The sequence below is a fragment of the Vidua chalybeata genome, chromosome 3, assembly GCF_026979565.1.
Source record: "Vidua chalybeata isolate OUT-0048 chromosome 3, bVidCha1 merged haplotype, whole genome shotgun sequence".
In the NCBI taxonomy this organism is placed as follows: Eukaryota; Metazoa; Chordata; class Aves; order Passeriformes; family Viduidae; genus Vidua; species Vidua chalybeata.
The window spans coordinates 49,535,890-49,563,881 of NC_071532.1; the positions used below are offsets into that span (position 1 = coordinate 49,535,890).

The window sequence follows — 27,992 nt, forward strand, 5'->3', positions numbered from 1 at the left end:
TTTGTTGGCTTTTTGGGGTTTTTTAAGATAGCTTCTGACCATAAGCAATAGGCAACATTTTGCACCTCAAAAAATTAGGTCCCAGAGCACCTTAACCTACTACTATTCACTGTGTTGCAGAATAATTTAGATTACACATTCTGGAAAGGTGCTTTCCAACATAGCTTGAATAATACACAGATTAGTTTCTGAATTGCAAAACAGACAGTGAACAGGAAAAAAGCCACTGCTGGTTTCAAAATCTTAAGTGAAGCATCATAATCACAACTCTAAAGCATATTTAAAGAGATCAGCTGATAAACATTTGCTGAGTATTAAGAATGACTCACCTGGGACCAGAATTGTAATAGCAGTCTGCACAGCTTTTCTGATTATGCTGTCCAGTGCAAACATCCAATGTGGCTTAATATTATGATTTCGGAGAACTTTATTGACCTATTGAGAGAAAATTCAGTTCAGATATTACATACCCCACAACTTAAAATGAGAATATATGTCATATAAAGTGTTTAAACTTCTAGATGTATCTGAGCAGTTTATTACAATTATTTCTTGATAGCAACGTTATCAACTTTATCCATTTTATTTTAAGTCATGCAATGTGTTGTATTTTTCATTAAGTACTGGTTCCTGAGTTAGGTTACTGTTGATGGCTGTGATACTTAACCTTCATGTCTGTGGAGAGAAACTTAAAAAGAATGCAAGCAAGGCAAATAACAAGGACTATGGTATGAAAGGCTTGTAGCTGAAGCTAATTAATCTTGTTACTTTTTTTGGCATCACTTTTACTGCTTGCTCTGAGCACTACCTGTCTATTTTATAAAGTACAATTGTAGGAGATATCAAAGAACTAATGTAATGCTGCTCCTACTTAATTCTGAAACTAGTTAATTAATGTTAGTTTAAACAATTAGGGAACTTCATTTGCGTGCTGTACCATTTTCTCTTTCCTTCTACTTCTTACTTTGTACAATCTGATGGTTTTCTACACTGGGCTGCTCCTAATTGCCTACAGGCCTGCTTACAAACTACTTTTAGCCATGTTCTCAGATGCCTCTATGGATGCTCCATGTCACTTGCACAAACTTCTCTACCTCATGGAACTGTTTTCCAGCTCCCAAATGACACAGAAATGCCTAGCCAACAGTAAGCAGCAATAGCACAAGATTCAGTGCTGTTTTCCAGGCACAGAAGCAATCCAAAGCAACAAAGCAAGAGCAGAACTTAAACAGTTGCAGGAAGCAACAAATATAACTGTATTTACAAAATTATCAGGTTACAGCATTATAAAAAAAAAAAGAGCAACTACTGATTATGAAAAAAGTGGCAAAAAGATACTTCACTCTTCCTATAAAAGGGATTAGTTCAATTTCCTCATATTGTGATAACCTTTCTCTAAAAAATGACTGAAGTTACACAAATGATGCCTTCAGAAGGTATGTAAAAGTTATTATTCCTACTATTTTCACTGCTAAAAATGGAGAGTATTCAGTAATGCAGTAATTTATACAGATACCTGCACTGGCTTTGGTTGGGATGGAGTTAATTTCTTTCACAGCAGTCCACATGGTGCTATGTTTCAGACTGTGACTAAAACAGCCTTGATAACACACACTTGTTTCAGCTCCTGCTGAGCAAAGCTGACATGCTGTCAAGGCTGCCTCTGTTTCTTACACTGCCCCAGCAGCAAGGGGACTGTGGGTGGACTAAAGGCTGCAGGGGCATATGGCTGGCACAGCTGGCACTGCTGACCTAGGAAATATTCCCTTCCATATAAGCTCATGCTCGGCAATAAATGAGAGGCTACTTTTTCCAAAGGAGCTGTTGCTCAGGGATTGGCTGGGCACTAGTCTACTGTTGGTGACTGACTGCTTTTGCAACACTTATGAGCCTTTTTCCCCCATTTCACTTATTTGACAATCTTTATTTTGACCCACAAATTTTCTCACTTTTCGTCCTTCCAATTCTCTCCCTCTTCCTGTTGGGACGGAGTGAATGAGTGACTGGGTAGGGGCTTTCCTCTACCTGCCAGCCAGGGTCAACCCAGCGCAGCAGTACCTATGTCTGCTCAATTCTATTGCCAGTGGCCACGAGATGGCACTTGGACACTGTGTTTGGATTCGGAGAGCTGTCAGCAGTGCCAGGGGAGCCTGCCTTGGGCCTGACACCTGGACAGCAGCTGCCCCAAAGACTTGCCCACTGCCCTCTGAGGCAGCATAACTCCCCTGTACGAGCATTTTGCACTTTCGCAAACTGACTGCTACCAAGACAGTGACATATTTAACTAAGTCTAGCTTTATTGAGAACTGAAGAAACATAATCTAACTTTGTCAAGATCACAACCATCCATAGTAATGTGATTTAGTTATTTATATTACATCACAAAATTACTTTTTCTTGGTTGGTCTGATAAGGATGTTGTGATTATTAAACACTGTAACCTAAGATCACCTTATTAAGTACCAAGAGCAAGGGAACTACTTTCCCTCACTTTTAGCAGTACCTCAGTCTCTGCAGCATCTGAGGTCTTGATACTGTCCTGGATTTCCATGTAGTACTATAGAAATCTATTGTATGGCCAAAAGAATTAAGATCACACACATATAAAGCAAGGTTTTACCTTTCAGTGGGTTTACTTAAATAATAGATAGTAATGAAAGAGACATCAGTTAAAAAACAGCAACTTGTAATTATGAAGTTAACAGAAAATGAATTTTTTACTGATAAGACTACAACCCAGGCAATTACTACCAAACAACTGATGCCCAGCAACATCTCTATCAGAACACCAATACAAATATTTGTACTATTACCCCCTCCACTGTTTTCTTGACCTTATATGCTTGTTTTTTCTCTTCCAGTATCAAAAGAATATCAATATGAGGTTAATAGAGAGCTGAAAGCATATTCAAAAGAATCAAAGAGAAAACTTTTGATTTGTAGAAACATCTCTTTTAACACTTTTTTTTATAAAAGCATCTATTTCTTGTTAGTGTAGTCTATGCAACAGTTTACATGCTATGCCATCCTTCCTGACAGCTCTTCTACTTGTCTGAGTGCCCCAGGTTTGAATTCTAAAAGAATCATCCACCTCAAATACCTACCTGAATTGTCATTTCATTTTTACTACATGACTTCAGTCCGGACAAGTGATACTCAGCACAGCTGCACCCTCCCATGTTCATTATTCATCTTAATCATTAAGCCTAACTGCTTGTAAACCAACACTTAAATATATTCCTTAGGAAAATATTTGCTGTTTGTAAACTAGCTATTTAAAGACTACCCAAGCAGTTTGGTTGCTCAATGTAGGAGATGATAAATCTTGCATATATTATTGGTAGAAAAGTAACAATTTTAATTCCGCCCTATTCTGCTTATTATATTTGGAAATAAAAATTTCTAGTTTGGCAGAAATCTGCTGCTAATCAAAAATACTAAAATAAGAATTCAATACAGTATTACAAGGTAGACAGACTACTATGGAGGGCAATGCTTGTAAGAGAAGTTGAAGAGATCTGCATTTGTGTAGGATAAACCTGACATTCATTGTTAGTCTTAGTACCCAGAAAACTTTCCAAAATGAGATTTTAAAAAAAGGCTTTCCTGCCTTACTATTATGACACAATATTCACACAATTATTCTGAACTTTCTATATCTTTAATCAGCAAGATCTCAGTAGTGTTCAGGGTCTGTGTCCTGCCAAAGGATCTCAAGGCAACCAAACCAAGTCACTGATGTGGGTTCAGATTTTGCCACTACAGTTTCAAAGCCCTCAAATATTATTGTTTCAGCAGCTCTGGGTAGAAGTGAAACAAGTTCTCTTTGGTCCGGATTTGTTTAGTTATTTTCAGTTTAGGTGCACAAATTTCTTAGTAAAAATGACAACTTACAGCATCTTGAAAACCAAACAGCACAAGCTGCACTTGACTGATACCATGGCTGTCGAAGTCCAACTCCAGCTTCAATTTTGAAAGTGTGGTTGCGATGATTTTGCGATCAGTGGACCGTACAAACTCTCTGAGGCTAGAAACAAGTGTTGTGATATGTTCCCATTTTAGCTTGGGTTCTTCAGCTCCCTGGCAGAAGAGAGAGGAAAAGAAATAGTATTGATAGTCATCTTTTGAAACATACATCCAGAAGGACTTCAGTCAATAATGTCAGTTGGCAATATGGGTTTTCAGAAACTCTGCTGCTATGGTTAAGGGAAAGGTGCAGCTGCAGGTCAGGGGCTGGTGGCAGCATAACTGCAGCAGCATAGAGCTCTGGGGCTGAGCTCTCTGGTGACTCAGGTAGGTACTCATTGAACAAGTAGTTGACTTCATTTTCCACCAGATGCTGAAGAATGTGTGCACACTGTAGTGTGTATGTGTCTTTGTAGCAATGAATAAAGATATGAATAAAAGTACTGTGCACTGGATACTACAGATTACTCATAATTGCAAACACACACATACTTTGCAGTGCTTCTAATTTCTGGGTGCCTCTCAGAAACAATGTGCAAAGTCCTACAGCAGCATTTATAAGAAGAGATTAGTCAAAGTTATGCAGGAGGCTCACAAAGGGACTGGTTGTTTCTTATGTAATTTCCTAATTTCCCTTAATACAGAACTTCTACACTTAGCTGTTCTTAAAGTGAGTCTACAAAGATCTCAACTTTCTAGTATAAATATTCATTTGCCTATTTTTAAAAGCTTTTGTGTTTTTGCATGAGCTACCAAAGGAGCGAAAGCTCAAAAGCATTCATCAGAATAATCAGCCTAGAGTAACTAGGAAGCAAAGCTCTGTATTTGCTCTTGTAAGTAGTTATGCCAACTAAATGCGAATTTCAAAGCCAGATCTTAAATTAAGCCAGAGTTGTAGTTCAACATGAAGTATTAGATGCTTATTCTGAAGGAATTAAAGTAAATATTTATATAGACTAAGGATATCTAACATTGGTTTCTGTAAAAGAAGGACATATGGTGTTTGGTTCTACTGCAGTTCCCGGTTTTATGCCATGAATGTTATGGGCTGGCCAGACACCAAGAACTCTTGTTTGCCAGTAACACTGAGCTTTTAACTATAGTCAATTAATTCTGATCAGGATGAAACAACAATGATTTTATTGAAAAAGAAACTTTAAAAAAAGCTAAAGTTCTAGAGCAGTCAAAGATACCACTGGCTAAAACATCCACCTGAGACCAAAAATCCTAGCCTCTGATCTTGATCTGCTTTGAAGAATTCAGCTGATGATTTTCTATGCAGGAGTGGATCTCTCACTGTTCTGCAGTAGCCATTCTTCCTTTTAGGTAAATAATTAAAAAGCTATTAGGGCAGATAGGTAAATGCACACTGTAGCCCTGGACTAGAAGATCCAAGTCCACCAAGGCACTAGGCACTATGGGGACAGGAGGAGCAGTATGACTTGCTAATTAGAAATAGTGACCCATTTTGTGAGGGGCATTCTCCTCCCCTAGCCCTCAAACCCAATGACTTTGCTGAAACCTTTCTTGTGGAAAGTGTTTGTGAAGAGAAAAACTCTATGAAATCCTAAACCCTGACGAGGCCTAACAAGCAAGCCAGGCTTGTTCTATTAGTAATTTCTTGCATTTCTCAAGGGAGAAAATAGTCTGGGAGTCAGAGCTCAGCATCCCTTCGAAGAGTAGCCAGTCACATGAACATGAGCTTTGAACTCTTTGGCTTTAAAATTCTGTGTCTCTGCTTCTCTCTCAGGCTGTTCCACCACCCCAAGCTGAGAAAGGCATGAAACACTGAGCACACTCTCTGGGATTTGTGATTGAGTTTCAGCCTCTCACGATCACTGATTATTACTTACATACACATGCAAAAACTGTGTCTGTTAGAGCAACACTCTCGCAAAGCACAGATCACAAATGTTTTTCTCACTGCCTTATCTTTTAACATTTTCTGTAGTTACCGGGATAACTGTGGGTTACTCTCTCCCCCCTCCCAACAGTTAGAAGCTGTTTTCATTTGCATGGCACCCATTTCCAATTACAATAACTGTAGTACATGCATAATAATCATATTGGTTTGCATCCTTCTAAACACTAGTGTCTTTAGAAGATGAGTTGTCATGCTTTATACAAATGTTTTAGACCAGTAATACTTTGCCTTGAGAATGAAGTGAATCAATTAACTACTAACACACACGCAAACAAGAACACAATATCCGGTCATCCGATTACAGTGTTGCAACACTTAGCAGTGTGGTCATGATCTGGTATTTCTTCAGTGTGGTTCTGAACTGATACACCATCATAATGAATCATCCCCACAAAAGAGTGCCAAAAGGTCATTCTGCAATTATTTTGTTGTTTGCTGTAGCTCTCACAATTACTACATCTTCCCTCCATAGGTGCTCCTGACTGCACTGAAGAATAGCTGCAATTTGTTTTCTCCCTAGCCCCCTCTTTCCCCTGTTATAGCTGTTGGCTAGAAGGCAATGGTGCATCCATCAGCCCCATTTTTTCTACACAATAGCCTAACATAAGGCCAGAGCAGGCCAAATGACCTAAACCTCCCTCTGTCAAACCAGTCAGTCAGAAAACAGAGCTTTAAAAGGGGGTCAAGATAATCCACTCCTGGATATAATCTACCTTATATGACTAGGCCTGACTCAGTTACTCAAATTTGAAAAGCACTGGCAAAATAGAGTATCATGAAAACATGTTTTTCTGTTGTCTTGCCAGTAGTAATACCAGTTATATTCATAGTAATTACAAACAGAAAAGGCATATGTAATGCATCTTGAACAATTTCAAAGCCTGTTTTTAATAGCCCAAATAAAACAGTAACTGTGAAAGCTTATCTAGTTTAATCAAACTTAATTTCTAATTGCTTTACTATGTTTAATTTCAAGAGCTCCAGGTAAGTGCAAAGAAGTCTTAGAATTCCATAAAATTCTTGCTGCCCTCTGAAATTACCTGAGTCAAAGCTTCCATCAGGTTCCTCACTACCTGCTCTTGGTCCTCAGTTAATATTCTGTGGAGGGTGGCTCTCCTTTCACTGTCCTTCTTCAGCATGAAAAACCCAGAATCTTTCTCTTCAGGTGAAGGAGGTGCACTGTGATCCTCAAAATGTTCATCTGGGATGCTGAATGAAAGACACAGTGAGAAGAAACATTACAAAAACCATCCGAATGCACGCATTAATAATCTAATGTCAGGTAGCTCTTTACCTCAGAAAAAGGGACCGGATTCCCTTCCCGTCTTTTTCTCCACAGGATTTGGCTCTTGTTTTGAAAGAGAATGGATCAATTTTTAATTCTGTATCAGGTGAGACAGAACCATATTCACTGCTGCTACTTGTATCTTCCACCAGAACAGGGACAGGTAAGGATATGCTCCGAAGATACTCTATTTGTATAGGAATATTCAGAAATTAGAAGTTAATAATACCATAAGAGTTTTGAAGTGAAGATTTTTTTTTTTTCAGAGGAGACAGAAAAACTCCAGCCTTCCCACACACCAACACAAAATATTAGAGAAAAATTGTCAAAAAAACTCCTAAAGCTTTTTCATCTGGAATAGAGCTATCTTTCAGGTATGTTTTTATTCCTGAAAGATGGAAATGCTGGGCTTCTTCTAAGTTCACTCACAGAACTTCAACACTGAAGTGAGCGTGCATCTCCTATCATGACTTCCAGCAGAATGAAAATGTTTCTATAGGGTAAGTTGTCCAAGCACCTTCTCAGATATTAATTTTATGGGTGCATATAAATATATATTTATATATATATACTATTTGTAAGTATATATACTATAACATATATAAGATACATTTCTTCATCAGATTACTTTGTACGAGGTTAATTAATTCATAATCGTTTACTAATAATAATAGACATGCAGTTAAGTCAGAACTTTTAGTTTTAAATCCAGAGCACACATTACCACTGCAGGAAACTACTCATATCTGTTTCACATGTGCACATTTCAAAATGTACTTTGATACCAATTCAGCATGAGGGTAACTATGTGTGTGTTCAGTTCCCTCCCACATTCTCCCAGTTCATTTCCAGGAAGAGATGAGTATCCTGTATTCTGGTCTGACAAGGGGTCTCAAATGCATTCTGGTTTGTCAGTTATAGAATTTAGTCTAATTTTTATGAGACTAGATCTGTGTTGTCATTCTCCACAAACCTTGGCTCTGTGGCTACTATAAAACAGCCATTGGTTTCCACCAAATGTCCTCATAAACAACAGCACACCCCTACAAGCCTGTATCACCCACCTGCCTGGACAATTAAGCCATAGTCTGGTAGGATTAAAAACAATATTTCAGATATGCACAATGAATTACATGTTCCTAACAGTGAAGGGTCACTTATTTTCACAATTGTGACCACTTCTCTTTCCATCTTTTTAGTGTTGACACATTATAACAAGCTAATGATAACTACATTATCTACACAGTTATGTTTTTGACAGAGAAGTAGGTTAAAACTCACCATTTGTGTTAGCTGAAAGGACTGTGTGAAAAAAGGAAATAAAAAAAAGAAAGTTAAATGTGCTGAAATTAACTGAGAAAATAAGCACAGTCTAAAGGGTAACTTCCATTTTTATGGACTATCTCAATTCTCCTGGCTGCAGTCTCCTAAAGTGTAATTTATTGAAATTTAATTTTATTCTGAGGGGGTGGAAACCACATTAAAAGTGATCATCGACTATCATCTCCTTTACCTGATGTTTTTCTTTCTTTAAGTATCATGCTAAAAATATACAGAAGATATTTTCCTAAGTATATATCCATACACAATAGAATATGTTATTACTGCTCTCAAAACTTCTTTGCTACTTTCCATAATTTAGAACACTACAGGAAATGAACATTTCCTGAAATGAAATTTCATTAAATAAAAATAATGCAGTGTATGCACATTTGCTATGGGACAAAGATTAATTTTGCTTATGTAGAAACCTCCACTGAGATTTAATAGTATGTTATAACCATACACAAAATATACTCTCCATAAATATTCTTGCAATGAAAACGTATGCAAATTAAAAAAGAGGGAAAAAATGAAACAAAAATCCAACAACCATAAAAGCTGCACAAAATCACAGACTGTTAAAAATACTAGAAATTTTTATATAAATTGACTTCTGTGACAACATGATAACAGAATTCTGCTACAACGGCATTAAGCTGCTGATAGAGAAGGCCACAACTGAGCATTCACATGGGATGGAGATCCGCTGTGTTCATCTTAAAGACTAAATCAGCAGTTCCAGGAAACAGTACCATGGGCAAGAGGAAACTTCCAGATTGAATTTAGCAGTGCTTACCTGAGAGCTTTGAAGGAGACTTTCTTTTCTTGCTTGAAACCTTCAAGAATTCGTCTATCAGTAGTTCATGAGCAAAAGCTCGTTTATCAGGATCTGGTTCAAAGCAACGCAGTATGAAGGCCTTGGCTTCTGCAGACATTGATTCAGGAATTTCTGGGTGTATTTTAAACATCCCCACCTGAGAAAAATAGAGAAACAATGGCCTGAACTGTTCTTCCCCCAAACATTAAAAAACATCAAAAAACTGTTTAGATAGTAGAAGTGGTATATCATTCTTAGGTTTTAATATTAACTTTATACAACTAGTTTATTAATTCAGAGAAAAAAACCCAAACTGTTACAAACTGAATAAACAATTATATTTAAAAACCCCCACAGCTTCAAGTAGAGGCTGTTCACAAAGTAGAAAACTGTTTCTTTTTCTCAGTTTGGTATTGTTTTTTTTCTTAAACACCTAGGCTGCTGAATAGCTGCTATCTCTCTACTAATCTATTCAAAAATACACAGCTGAATCAGATTATTGTTCTTAACATCCTCAGAATCCAAGCACTTCCTTTATCTCCCTTTCTTGCAACCTCTAATTCTCCAAAACAGTCATTAGATTTCCTATGTTTTGAATTACGACTCTGAGCTGTACAAAGAAGATGTCTGACCTTAAACATGGCTGCTTGTGGTTCCCCCAGTTCATAAAATGGGGGTTTCCCTGTGGCCATCTCAATGATTGTGCATCCCAAAGACCAGATGTCTGCAGCCTTCCCATAGCCACGTGGCCCTTTGTCTATGATCTCTGGTGCCATATACTGGAGGGTACCTGTTTAAAACATACTCTTTTTTGTTTACTTAGGCGTAATAATGCTGCAAATATATAGCTAAAAGACAAGACGAACAAAATGACTGAAGAGTGAGCAATATCAGAAGAGTTAAAAAATCCACTTTTATTATTCAAAATTCAAACATTTCCATGTGCATTTTCTATAAAACTCAAAATACTACTCAAGATATACTTGTGATAAAAGCATTTGGTATCATCTACTGATCTGGAGATCACTTTTCAATGTCAGTGACAACTACTAAATGTTTCTATGAGCTTAGGATCTGAGACAGCTTTCATTTTTTTTTTTTTTTTATATCTTAAGATTAAAATATGGGAAAGCACTCTGAATTGTACCCAGGAGGAAAAGGAAGAGAAACCTGAAATCTTAACCTAAAAGAGTAGGTGAGATGAACATTTTCTTCTGAAGTAAGGGAATCAATCTGACACATCATCCTGCATTCTGTTCCTTTTACAGAAGCAATGGAAGAGCAAAGGATGGAATTAAAGTAACAGTCACTTCTCATTTTACATAACTATTTAATGCAGTGCCACTGCACGATTTAACACCCAAATCAAATTATCAAACAGAAGGAGAAACTAAATGACAGGTTCTGTAGATACATGATTCTGGAGATGAAGTCAGGATGTCGAAGCCAATCATGAAAGAAAAATATCAGCAAGATGAAAAAGCCACACACACAAAAGAGACAGATTCAAACAAAGCACAGGGGAGACACAGCTCTTTTGTTGTAGAGGACTTTGATGTCACAAGTGGAACATCCAAAACAGCACTTTCTTTGAACAGTGCGTACAAGTACAGCACATAGCTTAAGATTATATATCTGAAAGTTATTCTTCCAGTAACCTTTTATACTGATTTGAAGTCAATGAAAGTTCAGCATCTGTGGATTCTGACCCTACATACACAGTTCGAGTAAGGATAAGAAAAATCTCCTCTGGGAACATACCAGTGAAGGTTTCAGTACAGGGATTGATTCCTGCAAGTCTCTTTGAAGTTCCAAAGTCCGAAATCTTTAACACTCCACTGTATGTGTTGATAAGCACGTTATCACCCTGAGGAAAAGAACATGCAGAGCAATTATTTTTCTCTGAAGACCCTTCATCTAAGACTTTTTGCAGAACCTGTTTCTACAATGCACTCTTTACTAAGTAAGTGACTTCTTAAGAGAGGAGATGAAAGAGAAATCAATACTGTTCCTGCCTTATGCAATCCATTAACAAAATCTTCATCTCGAAGTGAATTTCCCCTCTTACAAGAAGGAGTTCAGTTAAAGAATACCAAAAGAGGAAAAAAGGCTTTTAAAAAAAAAACAAGCCAAGCACTTTTTCATCTGCAATCTCCTTGGAAAAGAACTTGCTAATTATACCATCCATAATCTTCTCCACTTAGATCAGATTTTATGGAAGTTCAGTCATGTCTTTGAAAACAGAAAAAGAAGTATCTACTTTATCACATATTAGGTTGCTATATGTGAATTTTCCTAAAATAAAAATAAATAAAAAAAAAAAAAAAAAAAAATTTGTTGGTGCAAATTGAAATCAACAATGGTTCACCTACCTAACCCATGGTTCAGAATAGCAGAGAGCTTTCAAAAAAAAATTAAATTACAGAACAAATAAATGGCTATGCAGTTAAATAATACTATCAGGCTTAATTCTCTGCAAATCCTTACCTTTATGTCTCGATGCACTATTTGATTATCGTGGAGGTATTTTAATCCTTCAAGAATCTGCTTCGTGTAGAAGCCAATTGTCTGCTCATTATTTTTTAATGGCCCCCATTTTGATCGTAGAAGAGCAGAAAGACTGCCTGTAATTTTGGAGAGCAAAAAGTGAGAATAAAAATCCAATTAAATTCTGCTTTCTCTCCCAAAGGAAAAGAGTAACAACAAGCATCAATCCCAACCCAAGTGTAGGAGACTCATCTATAACCAAAGTCCTTTCCAGTCAAATGCTTTCTTGCATCACCACTGGCCTGTGCAATTAAAGATAGAGTCTCAGTATCTCCTGGGCAGTTTGCAAAGAACTGAAGCCCATGGGAAGGACTCCCATTGGACAAGGTCATGGAGGACTGTCTCTCTTGGAAGGGACCCCATCCGTGCTGGAGCAGGGTAAGGAAGTGAGGAGTCCTCCCCTTGAGGAGGAAGGAGTGACAATTTCAATGAACTGACCACTTTCCCCATCCCCCTGCACCACAGGTAGGAGAAGGGAGAGAAAATCCTATGTGAATCTAAGCCCAGAAAGAAGGGAGGGGTAGTGGGAACATGTTCCTAAGATTTGGCTTTATTTCTCATTACCCTACTCTGATTGGGTTGACAGTGAATTAAATGAGTCTCCCCAAGTCAAGTCTATTTTGCCTGTGAAGGTAACTGATGAGTGATCTTTCCCTGTCCTTATCACGACCCATGAGCTTTGTGTTGCATTTTCTCTCCCCTATCCAGCTGAGGAGCAGAGCGACAGAGTAGCTTTGGTGGGCACCTGGGATCCAGCCAAGGTCAGTCCATCACTGGTCTGTAGGTAAAAGGAGCTCACCTGCTATAGCAATGATCTGAGATGTATCAGTAGCACACCATATCTAACTACTCAAGTAGTTTGAACACACAGTTTTCTCTATTGATTTCAGAAAGAGATGCTGTAGAATATTACACCTGTATGAAATATGTCTCATGGCCCTATGATATGTTTTAAAACTTTTAAAATGCTAAAAAAACAAACAAACCTATCAACCACCAAACCAGTCTTCCCCCAAAACTTACCACCTGGCACCTGTTCCATGAATATTTTGATGAAGCCATTCTCACTAAGAGAACCTAAATACTGGACAATGTTCTTATGTTTGAGATGCTTATGCAAAGCTATTTCTTCATGCAGAGGTTGGGAGTACCTGGAAAGCAAAGAAGCAGTTTATTCTTCATCTCAGTGAAGAAAGCTTACATTGAAAATGAGTATTTGTTAAATGAGTTTAACAACACTAGCTGTGACCAGCACATACTAAAATATTATGTAATCATATGTAAATACAAATAACATATACAAAATAGATATCATATTGTGTATTCATGCACACAAAATGTTACAAATGTTACGTACATAGAGCGTGGCAAAAAAAAAATATTTTCTGAAAAATAAACTCCACTCTAACTGCAAGAGAATAAACAGTTGTGAAAGTGGTTGGATTCATATTGGTGCCAAAGTGAACTAGTAAACTATAAAGCTAGTATATAAATAAAAACACTTCAATAATGAAAATGAATCACCATTTAAATTTTAAAGTAGAAGCTTTTGCTGAAGGCTAGATGGGGTATCAGAGTAAGAAAACAAAAATCATTAATGGAGAGATATTTAGGGGAACAGATCAAAGCAATTTCACCAAATTCAATTTAGTCCAAGTCAAAGTATTTTTTAGAGATATGCTTTCCAAAAGCCTTTTTGGCAAGAAGGTTTCTGGAGTCAGGATGTGTCTCCAGTGTTGAACACCACTAGAGCTCAGCAGCTCTAGTGCTGAGCTCTCATGTGCTGAGCTGATGTATAAGATCCACTCTGACACTCTTCCTAACTTAAGTCTGCCCTAACACTTCCCGTGGAGGTGGGTCAGCTGCCAGATTTTGTGTATTTTCTGTGTATTTCTGGCAAAATGTAGACAATATGCTGACAGTCTAGTAACTATATTCTCTAAAGCACTAACATCTGTGGCAACACTTTCAGGGTAGCTGAAATAGATGAAGGACACTGACCTCCTTCTGTCAGTCCAAATGTGAAAAGTAGTTGCAGCATTTGCAATTGAGGTTTTTATGGGAAAAGTACCTGTGACTTCCACTGCCTTTTAGCACAGGTAGCTATCACCACTCCCTCAAAGAGCATCAAGCTACTAGTGGAGATTGATCTCTTAAAAAAGTGTAGGGAAAAGAAAAAAAAAAGTGATCATCTGAAAATCCCATTGGAGAACAACTGTTGCAGAAAATAATTATTTGGTTAATAAAAAGTATGATTATGCAACTCTGAGTCTGTTTACTAAAAACTAATTTGAGTTATGTCTTACCTCTCTAAATTATTATAAGGATTCTGACAGCATTGTTAGTCACACAGAAATGCAAAATCAAAGATTGTATTCCTGAGTTCTGCTAATGAGATACTAATTCTGAGCAGCAGCAGCAAGACCATTATAATTTGTCTTCCTGCACTTTTAAACAGCACAGCTGAGACTTGAGCAACAAAATAATTTTGCAAATAAAGTAAAGCCATAAGAAAATTTTTCCCTAGGATTAAGTATTTTTTGTTTTGGAACTTAATCACTAGAAGACTTTAAATTGTATGAACAAAAATTCTTAATCATCATCATAGAAAGGTTGGAGTTAGGCAGAGACTTTAAAGCTCCAACCCTCCTGACATGAGCAAGGATATCTTCCACTAGACCAAGTTGCCCAAGGCTTTATCCAAGGCTTCCCTTATCTGCCACTGCTGTAACCCTGTCACAGAAGGCCTCCAAATTTGTTAGGTGTGATTTGCCCTTAGTGTTACCATGTCTATTGTCACCAATCACCTCATTATTTTTCCATGTGCCTTAGGAGTTTTTAAAAGGACCTATTCCATGATCACAATCAGCCTAGACGTGAAACCTTTATTAAGTTCCCTGGGTCTTTCTTATTACCTTTTTAAAAATGAGGGGTTTATTTCCCTTTTCCAGTCAGTGGGAACCCATGGATGCAAGTCTTCAGGCTGCATGGACTTGTGCATATTCAGGTTCCTCAGATGGCCTCAAACCTGATTTTCTACAATGGGTGGTTTTTGATTCTCCCAATCCCTGCCTTTGCCTCCTGTGACTTGGGTGGTATGGCTGGAGCAATTGTTGAAGACTCAGCCTTCTAATGTCCTGGATAACCAGGCCTCCTGTTTCTTCCTGAAGAAGGTCCACATTTTCCCTAGCCTTCCTTTTATCACCATGCACTTACAGAAGGTTTTCATTATGCCATTGACAGCCCTGGCCAGATTTAGTTCTGTTAGGTACTTTAGCTTTCCTAACCTGCTCCCTGGCTGCTCAGACAATATCCAGTTTCTCTGTATTCCTCCCAGGCTACGTGTCCTTGCTTCCACCCTTTGTAGGCTTCTTTTTTGTGTCTGAGTTTTCCAGGAGATGCTTGTTCCTTCAAGCAGCTAACCTGGATTTTCTTACTGATTTCCTCTTTGTTGGAATGGAGAATGTGTCTCTGTAGTCAAACATTTCCTGATAAGTAAATTATTCAATAGCTTTTATTCAACATATAGTAAAATTGAAGACTCACTGCTTTTTGCATAGAAATATTTTAATTTCCAGCCCTTCCTGACTCAGAACTTAAATATTTTTCACAAATTCAAAAGGTGGTAATTCTTACTTATAAAATAATACAAATTAACTTCAGAGATTGTTTTATTGCTATAGACTTCTTTCAAAGTGTGAAAAGACCAGGTTACAATTAACCAGAAATAAATTAAGAAATTTTTCTTACTTTGCTATTAAAAGAATAATACTTGAAATTCTTTCTGTAAGTCTCTAAACATATAGATGAAAGACTAACAGCTTCGTAAAAATCTCTTTTTGTGGTATGCTTTGCACACTGAACCTGAATCTTTTCTGTTGAAAATTCTTTTAAAATGTGTATTGGAGAAGAAAAATCTGGATTTTTTTCCTTTGAAGTAGTTTCTGCTGTATTTAGGCTATCTTTCTATTAATCCCAGTTGTTACAAGCAAATTTCTTCTAACATACACAAAACTTGCAACTATTTTGAGTCAACAGATTGTTTTATGTAATAAGGGCATTCTTTCTGGGAAATCGCAACATATATTGAAGTTCCATTTGGAATAACAATATAGAGGATGGAAGGATTCCTCTCTCCATAATCTGAGTTGTAGTATCTTTAAAAGATTATGAGATTGGAAAAATTATTAGACCATATTTCCATTTGACTTGCCAATCTATAAATGTGTTCCAAAAGATTAAGAAGTGTTAATTTTTAAACATCAAAGGAAAAAAACAAGTCACAACAGAATAACCAAAGGAAAGCCCACACAACAGACCCATGAAAAAGAAACTGAGCTAAGCTTGACAGTTTAATACAGTCAATTTCACTTGAAAACTCTTTAGATTTCATATCACTTTTATCACAATATTTGTGAAAATCTGTGTATACAAAATAGCATAAGACTATGAAGACTGGAAGACTTCAGATACACAAATACTAAGGACATTAAGTGCCTGGTTCTTACATGTAAACCTTTATACAGGAGAGAGGGTTACACATTCCTAGAGACACTCAACATTAAAAAAAATTTACAAAGAGATTATTCCATATGATTTATTTTAATGTTATGAGGCTTCAAAAGAAATGGTGCAAAAACAAGATAGAAAAACGTCTTTATCAACAATTCAGGCCCAGAATTTTAAAGGACTGCACAAATAATGAATTTCAATCGGTCTTCTATAAGAACATGCCTGAATATGTCTAAGTAGATAGGGCTCATCATCAGGTGTATGAAGTAATATTCTGCACTTCAGCAGATTTTTTTGTTTGGTTTTGTTTGGTTTAAAAGAAAAAACACTAGTACCAAACTCAGCAAACATGAAAATTCTCAACTGTGATCACAATCTACTCCACAACTTGGAAACATCTAATTACAAAGATAGGGAACACCACTAAATACCACAGACAGGCTAATTTATTGGCAGCTTTGGAGAAGAGGCACTCCTTGATCAGCAAATTAATTGAACACATTAATGATGAAATCATGTAATGCCCAAAATTTGGAATTAGCCAGAGTTACTATACCTGCTGTCTCTCTCTGGGATTTCTTTAATAGCAATTCTGACTTGGTTGCTCAGATCTCGTCCTGCATACACAATGCCATACGTTCCTTTTCCCAGAATGACTCGCTCACCATTCTCATCATACTCATAATCATACTGCAGAGCAAACAACAACGACATGAAATGGAACAGAAGGGTAACATTAATTCTGTCTGACCCTGTGATCATAACTAAGGCATCTAAGATGCTAGTAGCTTTCTGCAGAACACAGAGGATGAAAAAAAAAAAACACTCTAAGATGACGACTGGGATACTGTGCAGACACACCGATGTTTCCCCAGTGGCTCCTGAGGTAGTCTTTTCAGGGAAGGGCGTTAAGCTGAGCTGGGCTGTACCCAGTCAGTGCAGTTCCACCTCGTGTCTCAGAGAGCAGCTCCCGCAGCTCTGCGAGCAGGAGCTGTACAACCAGAGCCGACGACAGAGGGCACTCACTCTGCGCCAGATGGAGAGCCCGGCTCCTGTTCGGGCGCCGGGAGCAAGGCAGGACACGCTTCATTCCTCCCAGGGGCTCTCCTGACCTCCCCACGGCTTCCAAAACCAGCACAGCCTCAGTTCTGACACTGCCAGGTCTGCCAGCAGACTGTGCCAATGGAGGTTAGTCAGCACTGCAGTGCATTGAGCGTGGTTTCAGCTGAGTTTGAATTTCAAAGACTCTAAGGCCAGCCCAAAAACATTTGTTAGAGAGATTACCGATGTGTCCTCTTGTGTAACATAGACACAGAATTTCACAAGCTCACTCCTGTGCTAAGCCCAGTAGCTTAGGCCTAGTTAAATTATTTTTTATTTTCTTCCATATAAAGACAGCTATCTTTTTAATAAAAGAAAGAATCCACAACTTCTTTTAGTAGTTTGCTTCAACAATGAATTATTCTCATGGTTGTCATGCCTCTTAATTCAATTTTTTTGTTGTCATTATGAAATTACATTTTTATTCAACAGATTAAAGAGACCATTAGCACATTGCTATTTTTCCTGCAAAAATACTTATCCACTGTAATCAAGTCACCCACCACTTTTCTTTTTGCTAAAATAAACAAACAAGCACCCTAAGGTTCGCAAGAGAGGCTCTTTTTCCCTGCCACAAGTCACCCCAGTGGTTTCCCTTTGTTCAATCTCCAATTTCAGAGAGAGAATGTTATAAAATGTGTTATAAATGTGTTACAAAATGCCAACATCATAAGTGGGACAGAGGGCTGTCTGTATTCATTACACAGCACTGGCTCTCTCAGTTAGTTATGGATGTCTCTAGAGCTTCAAGACACCAGATTTTCATGTGATAGGACAGGAGCTTATGTATTCTATTCTGCTCCCTGCCACCTCAAGGAAGGCTTAAACACCTTAAGAGCTGCATTGCACCCAATAGCCTGGTACTCCCTAGCTATGTGTGTGTGTTCAAATAAAACTCCAGGTGAGAACACAGCTTAAACAGTAACTTCACTAATTAACTTCACTAATCCCTGGAAATTGAATGAATCATTTACTTAGTGAAGTGCTATACTAGAAGCCCATAATTTTGTATGTTGGGAGAAAAAAAAAAAGTATGAATACCTCTAGAGAGTCTCCATCACATTCCCCTTCCTCTGTAGTCTTCCCCATTTCTTCAGTGATACTGTTCACCATGTCAAAAAATCTGTACCCAAAAAAAGGAGAGGGGAAAAAAGCAAACACACACTTGAGACAGTAACTTGAGACAGTATAGGAACAAAGTAAAGAAGGGACCAAGAGAGGACTTAAGTACAGTAATTATTATTTTATATGACTACATATTATGTAATAACAATGTGTATATAAGTATAATTTATACAGTAAGTATAAATTCACTGTACAAGTTTGCTTGTCAGAAGAAAAGTTTTGTTTACATGGTGATTTAGCCATCAAAATCTGAAGTTTTTCTACTCCTTTTACATGTGCAAAAAAATCCATGATATCTGAAATTATTAATGGAATTAAGATTTCAAAATCTACAGCTCAGCTGAAATTCTCATCCAATACCACCATTTTTTTATGTCCATTGAAAGCACTGAAGCATCATGAAAAGTGCCAGGAAGTTTTGCTACATTTGGAAGAGCTTTTGTAGTGTAGGAATTCTAATTTCAAGTTTTTCCTTGAATGGAAATTATGTCTATTTTTTAACCTTTCATTTAAAAAATTACTATTATAAATGATTTCTACCCTTTTGAAAGAAGGCAAGTACAAAAACCATGTCATGCTAAGGTATTGCTTACTCATCTCTTAAGAAGGGCTCAGATGTGAAAGGGAATGAACATGGTAAAAGAACATACATAAATTGGAATGGATGAAAGAACAAGCTAGAGACTGGGCTGTGAGATGGCTCCAGTCATAAATACTCAAAGAGTACTGCAGTGCTTTTAGGCAAATTTGCAGCCATTTTAACACAAAAAGATGTGAAAGTTCCTTTGGGAATGCTTCCAGGATCAATTCAACACCACAGCCTTAAGCTTATGGAGCAGAAACACAGCTTAGAGAAACTGAGACACCCCTAATTTTGTGCAACAAACCTTTGCCAAACTTCCTGCAGGGACACAGGTACAATCTTTCTTATGCAAACATATGCTAATGTAAGGGAAATCAAGTGTGCTTGCTTTTAATTGTAAATAAAAATGTATTTACAGTTACAGAGAAATCTTGACCAGACTTTGTTGTTACTCCAACTACTTTGTTGTTACTGTTTATGCTGCTGTTACTCCAGTTGTTTCCACTTCAAAAAGTCCTTCTAAAGTTTAGGATGCATTGTTGAACTAGGGACACGCACTTTTAGTAAGCCGTAATATGATAAGTATTACAAAATTAATCCCAGAAGGGTGTGGGTAAAAAATAATTATATTTATAATTGTATTTGTTTTTAATGGTTGCCAGAGCTTGTTCTCTGACCCTTCGTACATCAGATCTCCAGTGTATTAAGGTACACAGGGTGCTGTGTATTAAGCTTTCACACAAAAGACACTGATCAGAGAATCCTCAGATCAACTTTCACCATAGTTCTGAAACAGTCAGTCCCTGTTGCACATGCAGACACCACCTATCCCATCAGATGCCATGGCTTTTTGAAATCACACCAGTGACCCACCTTCTACAATGAAGTTCTGTGCAGAAATAGATTTGAAAGTCATCCGAGTTGTGCAGCACGTACAAGAAACAGCATCGTTCTTCAAACTTTGAAATGCTGAAAGAATGGCCAAGAAGGTTATTGGAAGATGCATTTAGATTTCTACCAGCTTTGTCAAATCATACACATCAACCCATTTACCATGGGAAAGCACCAGATTAAATCTGAGACTCCATAGCTTTTCCTTATTGCTTATTCCTAAAATCACTCCCTTGTATCCTCCAAAGTTCACATTCTGATGTTTGCTATCACTCAGCTTGCCCCACTAGTCTACACATTGCCCAAGAAAGACTAGGAGCAGAGAAATTCATAGGAATATTTCCATTGACCTGTGACATTTTTGTCATAAATACATTTAGGTAAGGCCCTTAATTTTCACTTCTGCAACCAGAATGAAACATCTTTTCAGGATCATATTAGAAAGTTAGACTTTGAAATAATTAGTTGTTCATGCTTTAGACATCAGCCACAGCTCGATCTTGAACACAAAATTTTCTATTCAGTTCCTTACTGATTGGTACCTTGATAGTAAGTTGGAAAAGTATTTTTAAATTAAATCAGCATCTAAATATGAGGTGAATTATTTTATTACCCTTGCCAGCTCACATCTTCCTTCAGTTTTGGTTTTATCTGCTATAACTGCAGAGCAAAGATAAAGAGGAGGCATGTATGCCATTTTCATATGGATGCATGAATGTCTCAGTGCAAAAACAGAAGAGGTGCAAAATCTTGTATAGTTGCCAGTTTTACACCCCAAGCAGGCAGCAGTTCGTGCAAAGATATTCATTCACCAGAACTGTTTTATATGCATGTCATTACTCTGCTCCTTATAGAAAATATTAAGTGTAATTTGGAATAGCTCTTTCTGTAACTTTGTTACATATTGAGTGCCAGCTGTCAAGCTGATGCAGTATAATTGATTCTCACTATACTGGGAAAGAGTGGAGGGAAATGGGTCTAGGGGTGTTACAAGGGAAAATAATGCAGTATTTGAGAAACCAAGACAAATTAAGTCTCCTTATTAAGCTTATTAATATACTGGAAAAAATCCACAGTCCTAGTGAAATCAATCTATTTTAGATGGATCAAGACAGCCATCATGTTACTACTTAATTTGTAGCACAATAAAGTAGAATTATGTATTATGTTGTGCCAAAGGAATAATGATTTGATTAACGTAAAAGGGTTTTTTTAAGTATCAGGAAATACTTGGATTTTTGAGCCTTTAATAGGTGTTTAAGATGGTCTGATCCTTGCTCTCCTTTATGGTAAATTAAAACCCTGTAAAACCCTGTAAATTTTGATGAACAAATGATTCTTTAGACAAGCTGGAGGGTCTGCCTTTCATAAAGCTACCTAAGAAAAGAGTGAGCTTCATTATAAGAATATTTGTCTCAGAGTGTGGTGACTCGTTCATTTTTACATTAGGAAAATTCATAAATGCTAACTAGTGTAGACATTTAGGAAGACAGCCATCATCCTGAGCTTATACACTAAGTTTTAATTCAAGCTTTTCAAGCATAAGTAAACTCTCTAGAATTGGAGTAACTGATATTAGCAGAATTACTCATTTAGGTTCCATGTGCATTGAAACATTTTACTGACTAAATTGTTAAATTGTTCGCTGAAACCTGACATGCTCAGAAACCACTGACAAACACAGCAGTGAATAAAAGGGTAAGAATGTGGAGTGTACACATAGGCCAGGGAAATTCATAAATATTTAAGACCTTTAAGTGAGGGTTTACACTGCTTATATGTTGCTTTCCTCCCTGGGGAGAAAAAAAAAAAAAAAAAAAAAAAAACTAAACTAGAAAAAGGAAGATTAAAAATCACCTGAGTTATAAAATGACACAGGATAATTTGCTCAGGAAATGCCTCACTCTGACAGTGCCCAAGCAGACGTAGCACCCACTGACATCTGTGACAGCAAAACTGGGGCTGAATTCACCAAACTCCAAAAACAAACCGGGAAGCAAGGGCAGCATGGCCTTGTGCCCAGCTCATGTACATCCAGTATTCCCCTTAGTCCATAAGAAATACTGCAAATGCTGTAACTTCTGATTACTAGTACTCCCAGATGAAGCAGCAGATTCAACAGATGAACACTGGCAGGAATCACAGAAAAGGAGCTGTGTGGAACTTCAGTGTGTTTTCTAGAAGGCTAGCAGTACAGGCACCTCTCATAGATGTAATTAAGTAGTATGATGAGATTCAAAGCTCCAAGAACTTGCAATAGAAGACAAATATCCCTGTCTCAAGCTTGTCTAAGTTCTTGAGCTATGAAAGAAACAGGATGCAGACCTCTGAGGCACTCTCCCACAGAAACAACACAATTAGTGGGTATTTCATAATCCAGGACTTCTCCTGAACAGTGAGTAAAAGCCAACTTTTTCAGTCAGCCACTTTATTTTCCATTGGAAAAATAAATTTCCCATCTTCTTGCTCATGTGCTCTCAGCTCTGCAGAACGGTAAGAGCTTTGCCTGATAACCTAAGATGTAAAATACCCTGAGGTAACAGCCATGTTCCAAAAGCTCTGACAAATCCTTTAAAGAATAACAGCACTTTTTGGGCTTATTCAAAAAGAAGCACTTGTATTTAAGAGGTCAAGAGGGCATATGGCAAAAGCCAGGGTATTTACATTGGCACACAAACTGCTAATCAATGAGTTTCTTACACTAGAGCCAACTGCTATGTCTTCCTGCATACAGAGTGTGATTTAGCACTGTTATGCTCAGAGAGTTCTACATACTTTCCAAGTTGTTTTGCAGTTCTTGAGAGCTGAACCCTATTACTCATGAAACAAAATACTGATGAAGCTGGCTGTTATGCAGCATGCAGAAAAAGTGACCCTCTGTCACTGCTGTGAAGTATTTACCAAAACCATGAGCCATTTCAAAGCCAGGTGTCTCTTCAGACCCGCTGCCTCCTTATGGAGTACCATAAATATTTATGGAGGTCTTTGTCATAAAAGCCTCCAAGATCATGTACAAAGACCTGCTTTGTACATTAAGGCTGGATTTCTAAAGCTGACTCTTACTAGTCTAGAAGGCCTGAGAATCCTTATAAAGCTGGGAACTGCCCATTCCTAGACCGCTTTAAGTCTAGGATCCTCAAACTAGCCAAAAATAGTCTTGATACAAAAATAGATTAGAAGCAGGCCTAGTTCTGCAGGCTCACCCACTCCAAACAATACTTGCCTTCATAAAATTAGGAAAAAAAAACCCTGTAAAACACTGAAAAATTAAGTGATCAGAAACTTGCATATATTTAAAAGAAGAATAAAAAACCTCATTCAGCTTCATGCTTGCATAAGATAAATATTTCCCCCTGCAGCTCCTCATGGAGGGAGCCAGAGAGTTCTCTAAGAATTCACAGTGACTCTTGGCTCACTGTAAAGTCATCTGAGTTGTTTTGGACATCTGTTCAGATGAACAGATTGGAAAATCAATTGAAAAAATAAATGATAATTCACAGTTTAAATAACCAAAGCAGGAGGCTGCACTAGAAACTGTACTGACCACAGCATGGTTTAATAAGGGGAAGGAAAAACCAAAATGACAGTAAATAAAGAAATAAATTCTTTCTTTCCCTCTTTTTTTTTTTTTAGAAGCACACAAAAACATACTCTAGCCAAAACCCAAAGCAGACTGAACTAAGCATATTGTTGCAATTTTTGCCTAAAATAAGTTGAATCCCACAGGATTGAGTTTTCATGCCTATTGATAGTTTGGTGTTTTTAAGTTACTTTTTGGAAGGAAAAAGAATCATCCATCTGTGCAAAAACATCCTGCAGACATAGCAACAACTCTGTGTATGGAACAGTTATTATTAGAACAGAGCAATGACTATTTTAAAATATAAGTTTTCTGGACCTTTTTTATTTAATTACACTAAAAGGAAAGTGGAAAGTTGCAGGATGACGAATATAGATAAATCCTAGGGAAAAGAAAAAAGAGACTAAGGTGAAGAATAGATTGCAAGGGGTTACAGCAGTGAAAAAATATCACTGTCACTCCAAGGTCCACAACAGCAGCATAATACAAAATTCATTCAATTACTCCTTTTATTTCAAAACAAAAAAGGGAAACAACTTACCTTACCCCCCTAATAGAAGTAGCACAGAAATTCCACTCATGGATACCTTTCTGTAACACACAGTAAAAAATAAATAAACAAACAAAATATTCCTCCTTTATATGAAGGGCCAGTAGGCATATCTTCTAGAATGAAACCATGAGATGGAAGGGGAAGCACTCAAATGACAACAATCTATTTATTTATTATTTGTTAACACCTATTTTTCAAGGCATTTTTTTCACCTGTAACAGAAGTTTGACATAGAAGGAATTTGGGTTATTTCTTCACTGTTTATGCTGCAAACACAATTTACTACTGTTTAGAAAACATTCAAAAGAGCAGATCAGAAGAGATGCCAGTATACCCTTGTCCAGACACTGAACTTGGGATCACATGTGATACTCAGGAAAGAAGGGGGAAAAATATTCCACCTCTGAGAACAATGAGAGCTTGCTCTGCACACTCAATCCCCTAGTGTGGGGGGAAGCCAGGTAGAGAGAGCTACAAGTAGGAAGTCTAATGCAGGAGAGCAAAGCAGGAAATTCTTGAAGAGTGAAAGAATTGCTCAAATATGAAGGCAAAGTGTCCAAAGAAACAGAAAGGAGACTATTTCACTAGGAATCCAGAAGAGAGCGATAAGAATGCACCAAAACCCCTAAGAGCTGATAGAGTGAAAACATGGCTGGAAGAAAGAAGCCACCCTATGAAAACACAAAAGGTCAGGCCTCATTTATTTTCAGATCTTTTAAATTCACAGCTGTCACATTCAACAGAACTGAGTTCTCTGTAGACAGTTATATTGCTCTATGCTTATGTTCTATTAAAACTTTACTGTAGCAAACAGAAACCTTTTGTATCTTCTAAAGAAAACATTCTCCTTTCAGGAAAAGGCGGAACTACACCACCACACAGCCCTGCCAACATTGGGATCCCATCACAATGAGCCACATATTTGAAGAACCTTTCCTTTCTGCAGCTGAATTTCATTTGGCATTTTAGTGATCTGAGCAAGGGCATACTGTCAAACAGAAACATAATCAAATGTATTCCAAAAGAAGACTTGAAAATGTGTAGCTTATAAAATGAATAGTGAAATATACAGAAGTCAGAACAGATATACTGCTGAAATAGTTGCACAATGTGCAGAAAATGACAGTGGAAATTACTCTCCCAGCTACAACAGCATTCTATGACAATTCCTACATCAATTTTTTCCTCCTCTGTAATTCTTTCCTTCCTGCTCAAATCACATTAAATGTTGTGATGCTAATATAAAAAGCCTAACACAATGGACCAAAAATACAAGCAAACATCTTTCTTGATGTACAAATTCCATAACTATTGTAAGTGTAAAGTACAAAGCAGTAACTTCAATATCTCTTCAATGTTAAATGAGGTAAGGGTTTCTTTCAGGGTATAAAGGAACAGATAAGTAGCCCAATATTAGGAAAAGCTGGACTTGCATCTTGAAGTGGAAGTACTAACTGATGCTAGTTATGGCATGTTTGTGAAATGTTGCCTGGTTCTCTCACATGAAGGAAGATCAACTCAATCCCTATGCTAATGAGGAGGGGTTTCTGATATCATTTTACAACTCCCTTCATATACAAAATCTGCTAGTTTCCAATTTTCCATGCTTATAAACTCTCTTCAGACCTTAGCTCTTGGTGCTTGTCCAATTCCCACTATTAGGAATAATCTAAAATCTAAAATCTAAGTAAGTTAAAATATACGTCCTGAATGGCAGAAATGCTCAAGAAACATAACAAGATGCATTACTATTGATTTTTTACCTGTCATCTACGTGCAATTAATCTCTTAAATCTTAATTACCACCTGCAGTTCTTGAGCAATGAAATAACATAAAAGTTATGTCCCTTCATGATCTTGCCAAGGTTTGAATACATTGGAGTAAATATATGAGGAGTGCTATCCAAATTCATCATCTGCTCTTTGGTTACGCAAAAAAATCATCAACTACCCAAAACAAAACTCAAAATGGATTCAGAAGCCAAAGCAAAACAGAGGCAGGCTGTTCTATTTCAAACTTACAAACAGCACTGCTGCATTCCTCTAACCCCATGCGGGAAGGGCTGCTAAAATAGGGAACTGTAAGGCAAAGGTAATGTGCATTCTACAAAATAAAATGCTGTCTGATTTTTCTTGGCAATCGTTTATCTAAAACTCAGTATTATTAAAAACATAAATGTTAAAATATGTTGCTAAAAAGCAATAGGAAAGAAGGAGGCTACATTATTTATTGTCATTTGTCTATTTAACTACAAAAAGTGCCAGCTGCAGGCTCCACTGAGTTTCAGTTTGGATTTGAAATGGAAATTCAGCTTCTTTGTGCATGACAGGAAGTTCAGACACTTTGTAACTCACAGATCTTATTCTTGGAGCAGTGACTAAACTCTGGAAAACAAGTAGAACCACTAATTTATGTGCCAAAATGAACTGAAATCTGAAGCAGGAATTGCTAAAGCTCTGACGGACCTATGGTTGGTAGATTGAACTTGGATAGATGAAGTTTCCAAACCCATCTGCCTAATCAGCCTTTGCAGTAGAGATAGGTGGCCTTTGCTTTTTAATCAGCCCCAAAAATGCTTGTTTTCAGGCTACTAAGGACAAAATCATGCATCTTCCTCTGTGAAGTACACTGACAGAGAATATATCCTTTTCCTTCACAAAATCTCTTAGCAAAGATAAATATTATATTGGCTATATTCAGCTGAAAAGGAAGCTGAAGAGACTAATCTCCCTAGTCCCTTTTGTCCCTGTGAGATTTCTGATGGATTCTAAGGACTGAGAAATTGCAACAGACCATAATTGTACAGCTGAAGGTGTAACTATCAAACTACCCGTTGCATTCTTTCAATGGGTATGATAGCTCAGAGGGTACAGAGTATCAATCTGACTCCTGGCTACTCAATAAGCTCACTACAGTAAGGATTCTGGCCAGAGCAAAAGTACAACTTTTCAAAAGTTCACTTAATGTCTCATGCTAATGACTAAGACTATGCCAGAAAAACAGGAAAATACTGTTCTGCAGAAAATACAGACACATGCCTCACATCAGGAAGGAGAAGGGGAAAACAGAAAGAAATGTTTAACATGCTATAGAGAAACACCTATCTTCTGAACACTAAACAGACATAGACCAATACATTCAAATCCTTCTCCCAGACAGAGGATAACTGGGCAGTCAAATGACACAGCTATTAAAAATGCCATTGCTGAATGCATCAAACAAAATATCACAGTAGCTAAACGATAAATGAATGGACCCTGGAATACACATTTTGGAATATGGGTGCACATGCTCAAGTAAGGTTAACTCCAACTGGAACACAGGAAGTCATGGCAAAGAGGTGCCACATGTGGCCAGTACATCAAGCCTACTTGTTTTACCTAAAAAGAAACCTACACAAATTCCCCACACTAAGAGACATCTAAAAAATATTGTCAGGTAAACCTCAGAGAGAGAAAGGAAACCACTTAATATAAACACTTATATATAACAAAAGAACAAATGTGTATGAAATGTCAACAAATTCAGACTGAAAACTAGAAGACTTAAGGTCTTTTCACTTCACCAGCAATATTCTACTCTTTGTTCTTCTAGAGTTGCAGTGAAATTCTCAAACCACTTTTCAGCATGATTGGTCAACTGTGAAACCTATACTAATATTCAGAAGGAGCTTGATCACTTTATGGAAAACATTAAATGGGGAGAGTATCTGCAACAGAGGTGAACAGAACTCAGCAGTTCAGAAAATTCCTTCTAGTCCTATGTTCCTTCTTACACTACAGTT

The 27,992-nt window shown here is 37.3% G+C and overlaps 1 protein-coding gene across 1 annotated transcript in view; it reads right to left on the minus strand.

Annotated features, from left to right (window-relative positions):
- The window catches only part of MAP3K5 (mitogen-activated protein kinase kinase kinase 5), a 99,110-nt gene that overhangs the window by 8,498 nt on the left and 62,620 nt on the right, over positions 1–27,992 (minus strand). The window contains exons 12-25 of the mRNA XM_053936977.1: positions 24,196–24,245; positions 20,057–20,152; positions 18,517–18,598; positions 16,931–17,064; positions 12,886–13,013; positions 11,803–11,939; positions 11,077–11,182; positions 9,948–10,105; positions 9,295–9,472; positions 8,457–8,477; positions 7,185–7,362; positions 6,931–7,099; positions 3,895–4,080; positions 330–435 (exon numbers count right to left, since the gene is read on the minus strand). Coding sequence (XP_053792952.1) covers positions 330–435; positions 3,895–4,080; positions 6,931–7,099; positions 7,185–7,362; positions 8,457–8,477; positions 9,295–9,472; positions 9,948–10,105; positions 11,077–11,182; positions 11,803–11,939; positions 12,886–13,013; positions 16,931–17,064; positions 18,517–18,598; positions 20,057–20,152; positions 24,196–24,245 — 1,729 coding nt within the window. The remainder of the gene's footprint in view (positions 1–329; positions 436–3,894; positions 4,081–6,930; positions 7,100–7,184; positions 7,363–8,456; positions 8,478–9,294; positions 9,473–9,947; positions 10,106–11,076; positions 11,183–11,802; positions 11,940–12,885; positions 13,014–16,930; positions 17,065–18,516; positions 18,599–20,056; positions 20,153–24,195; positions 24,246–27,992) is intronic.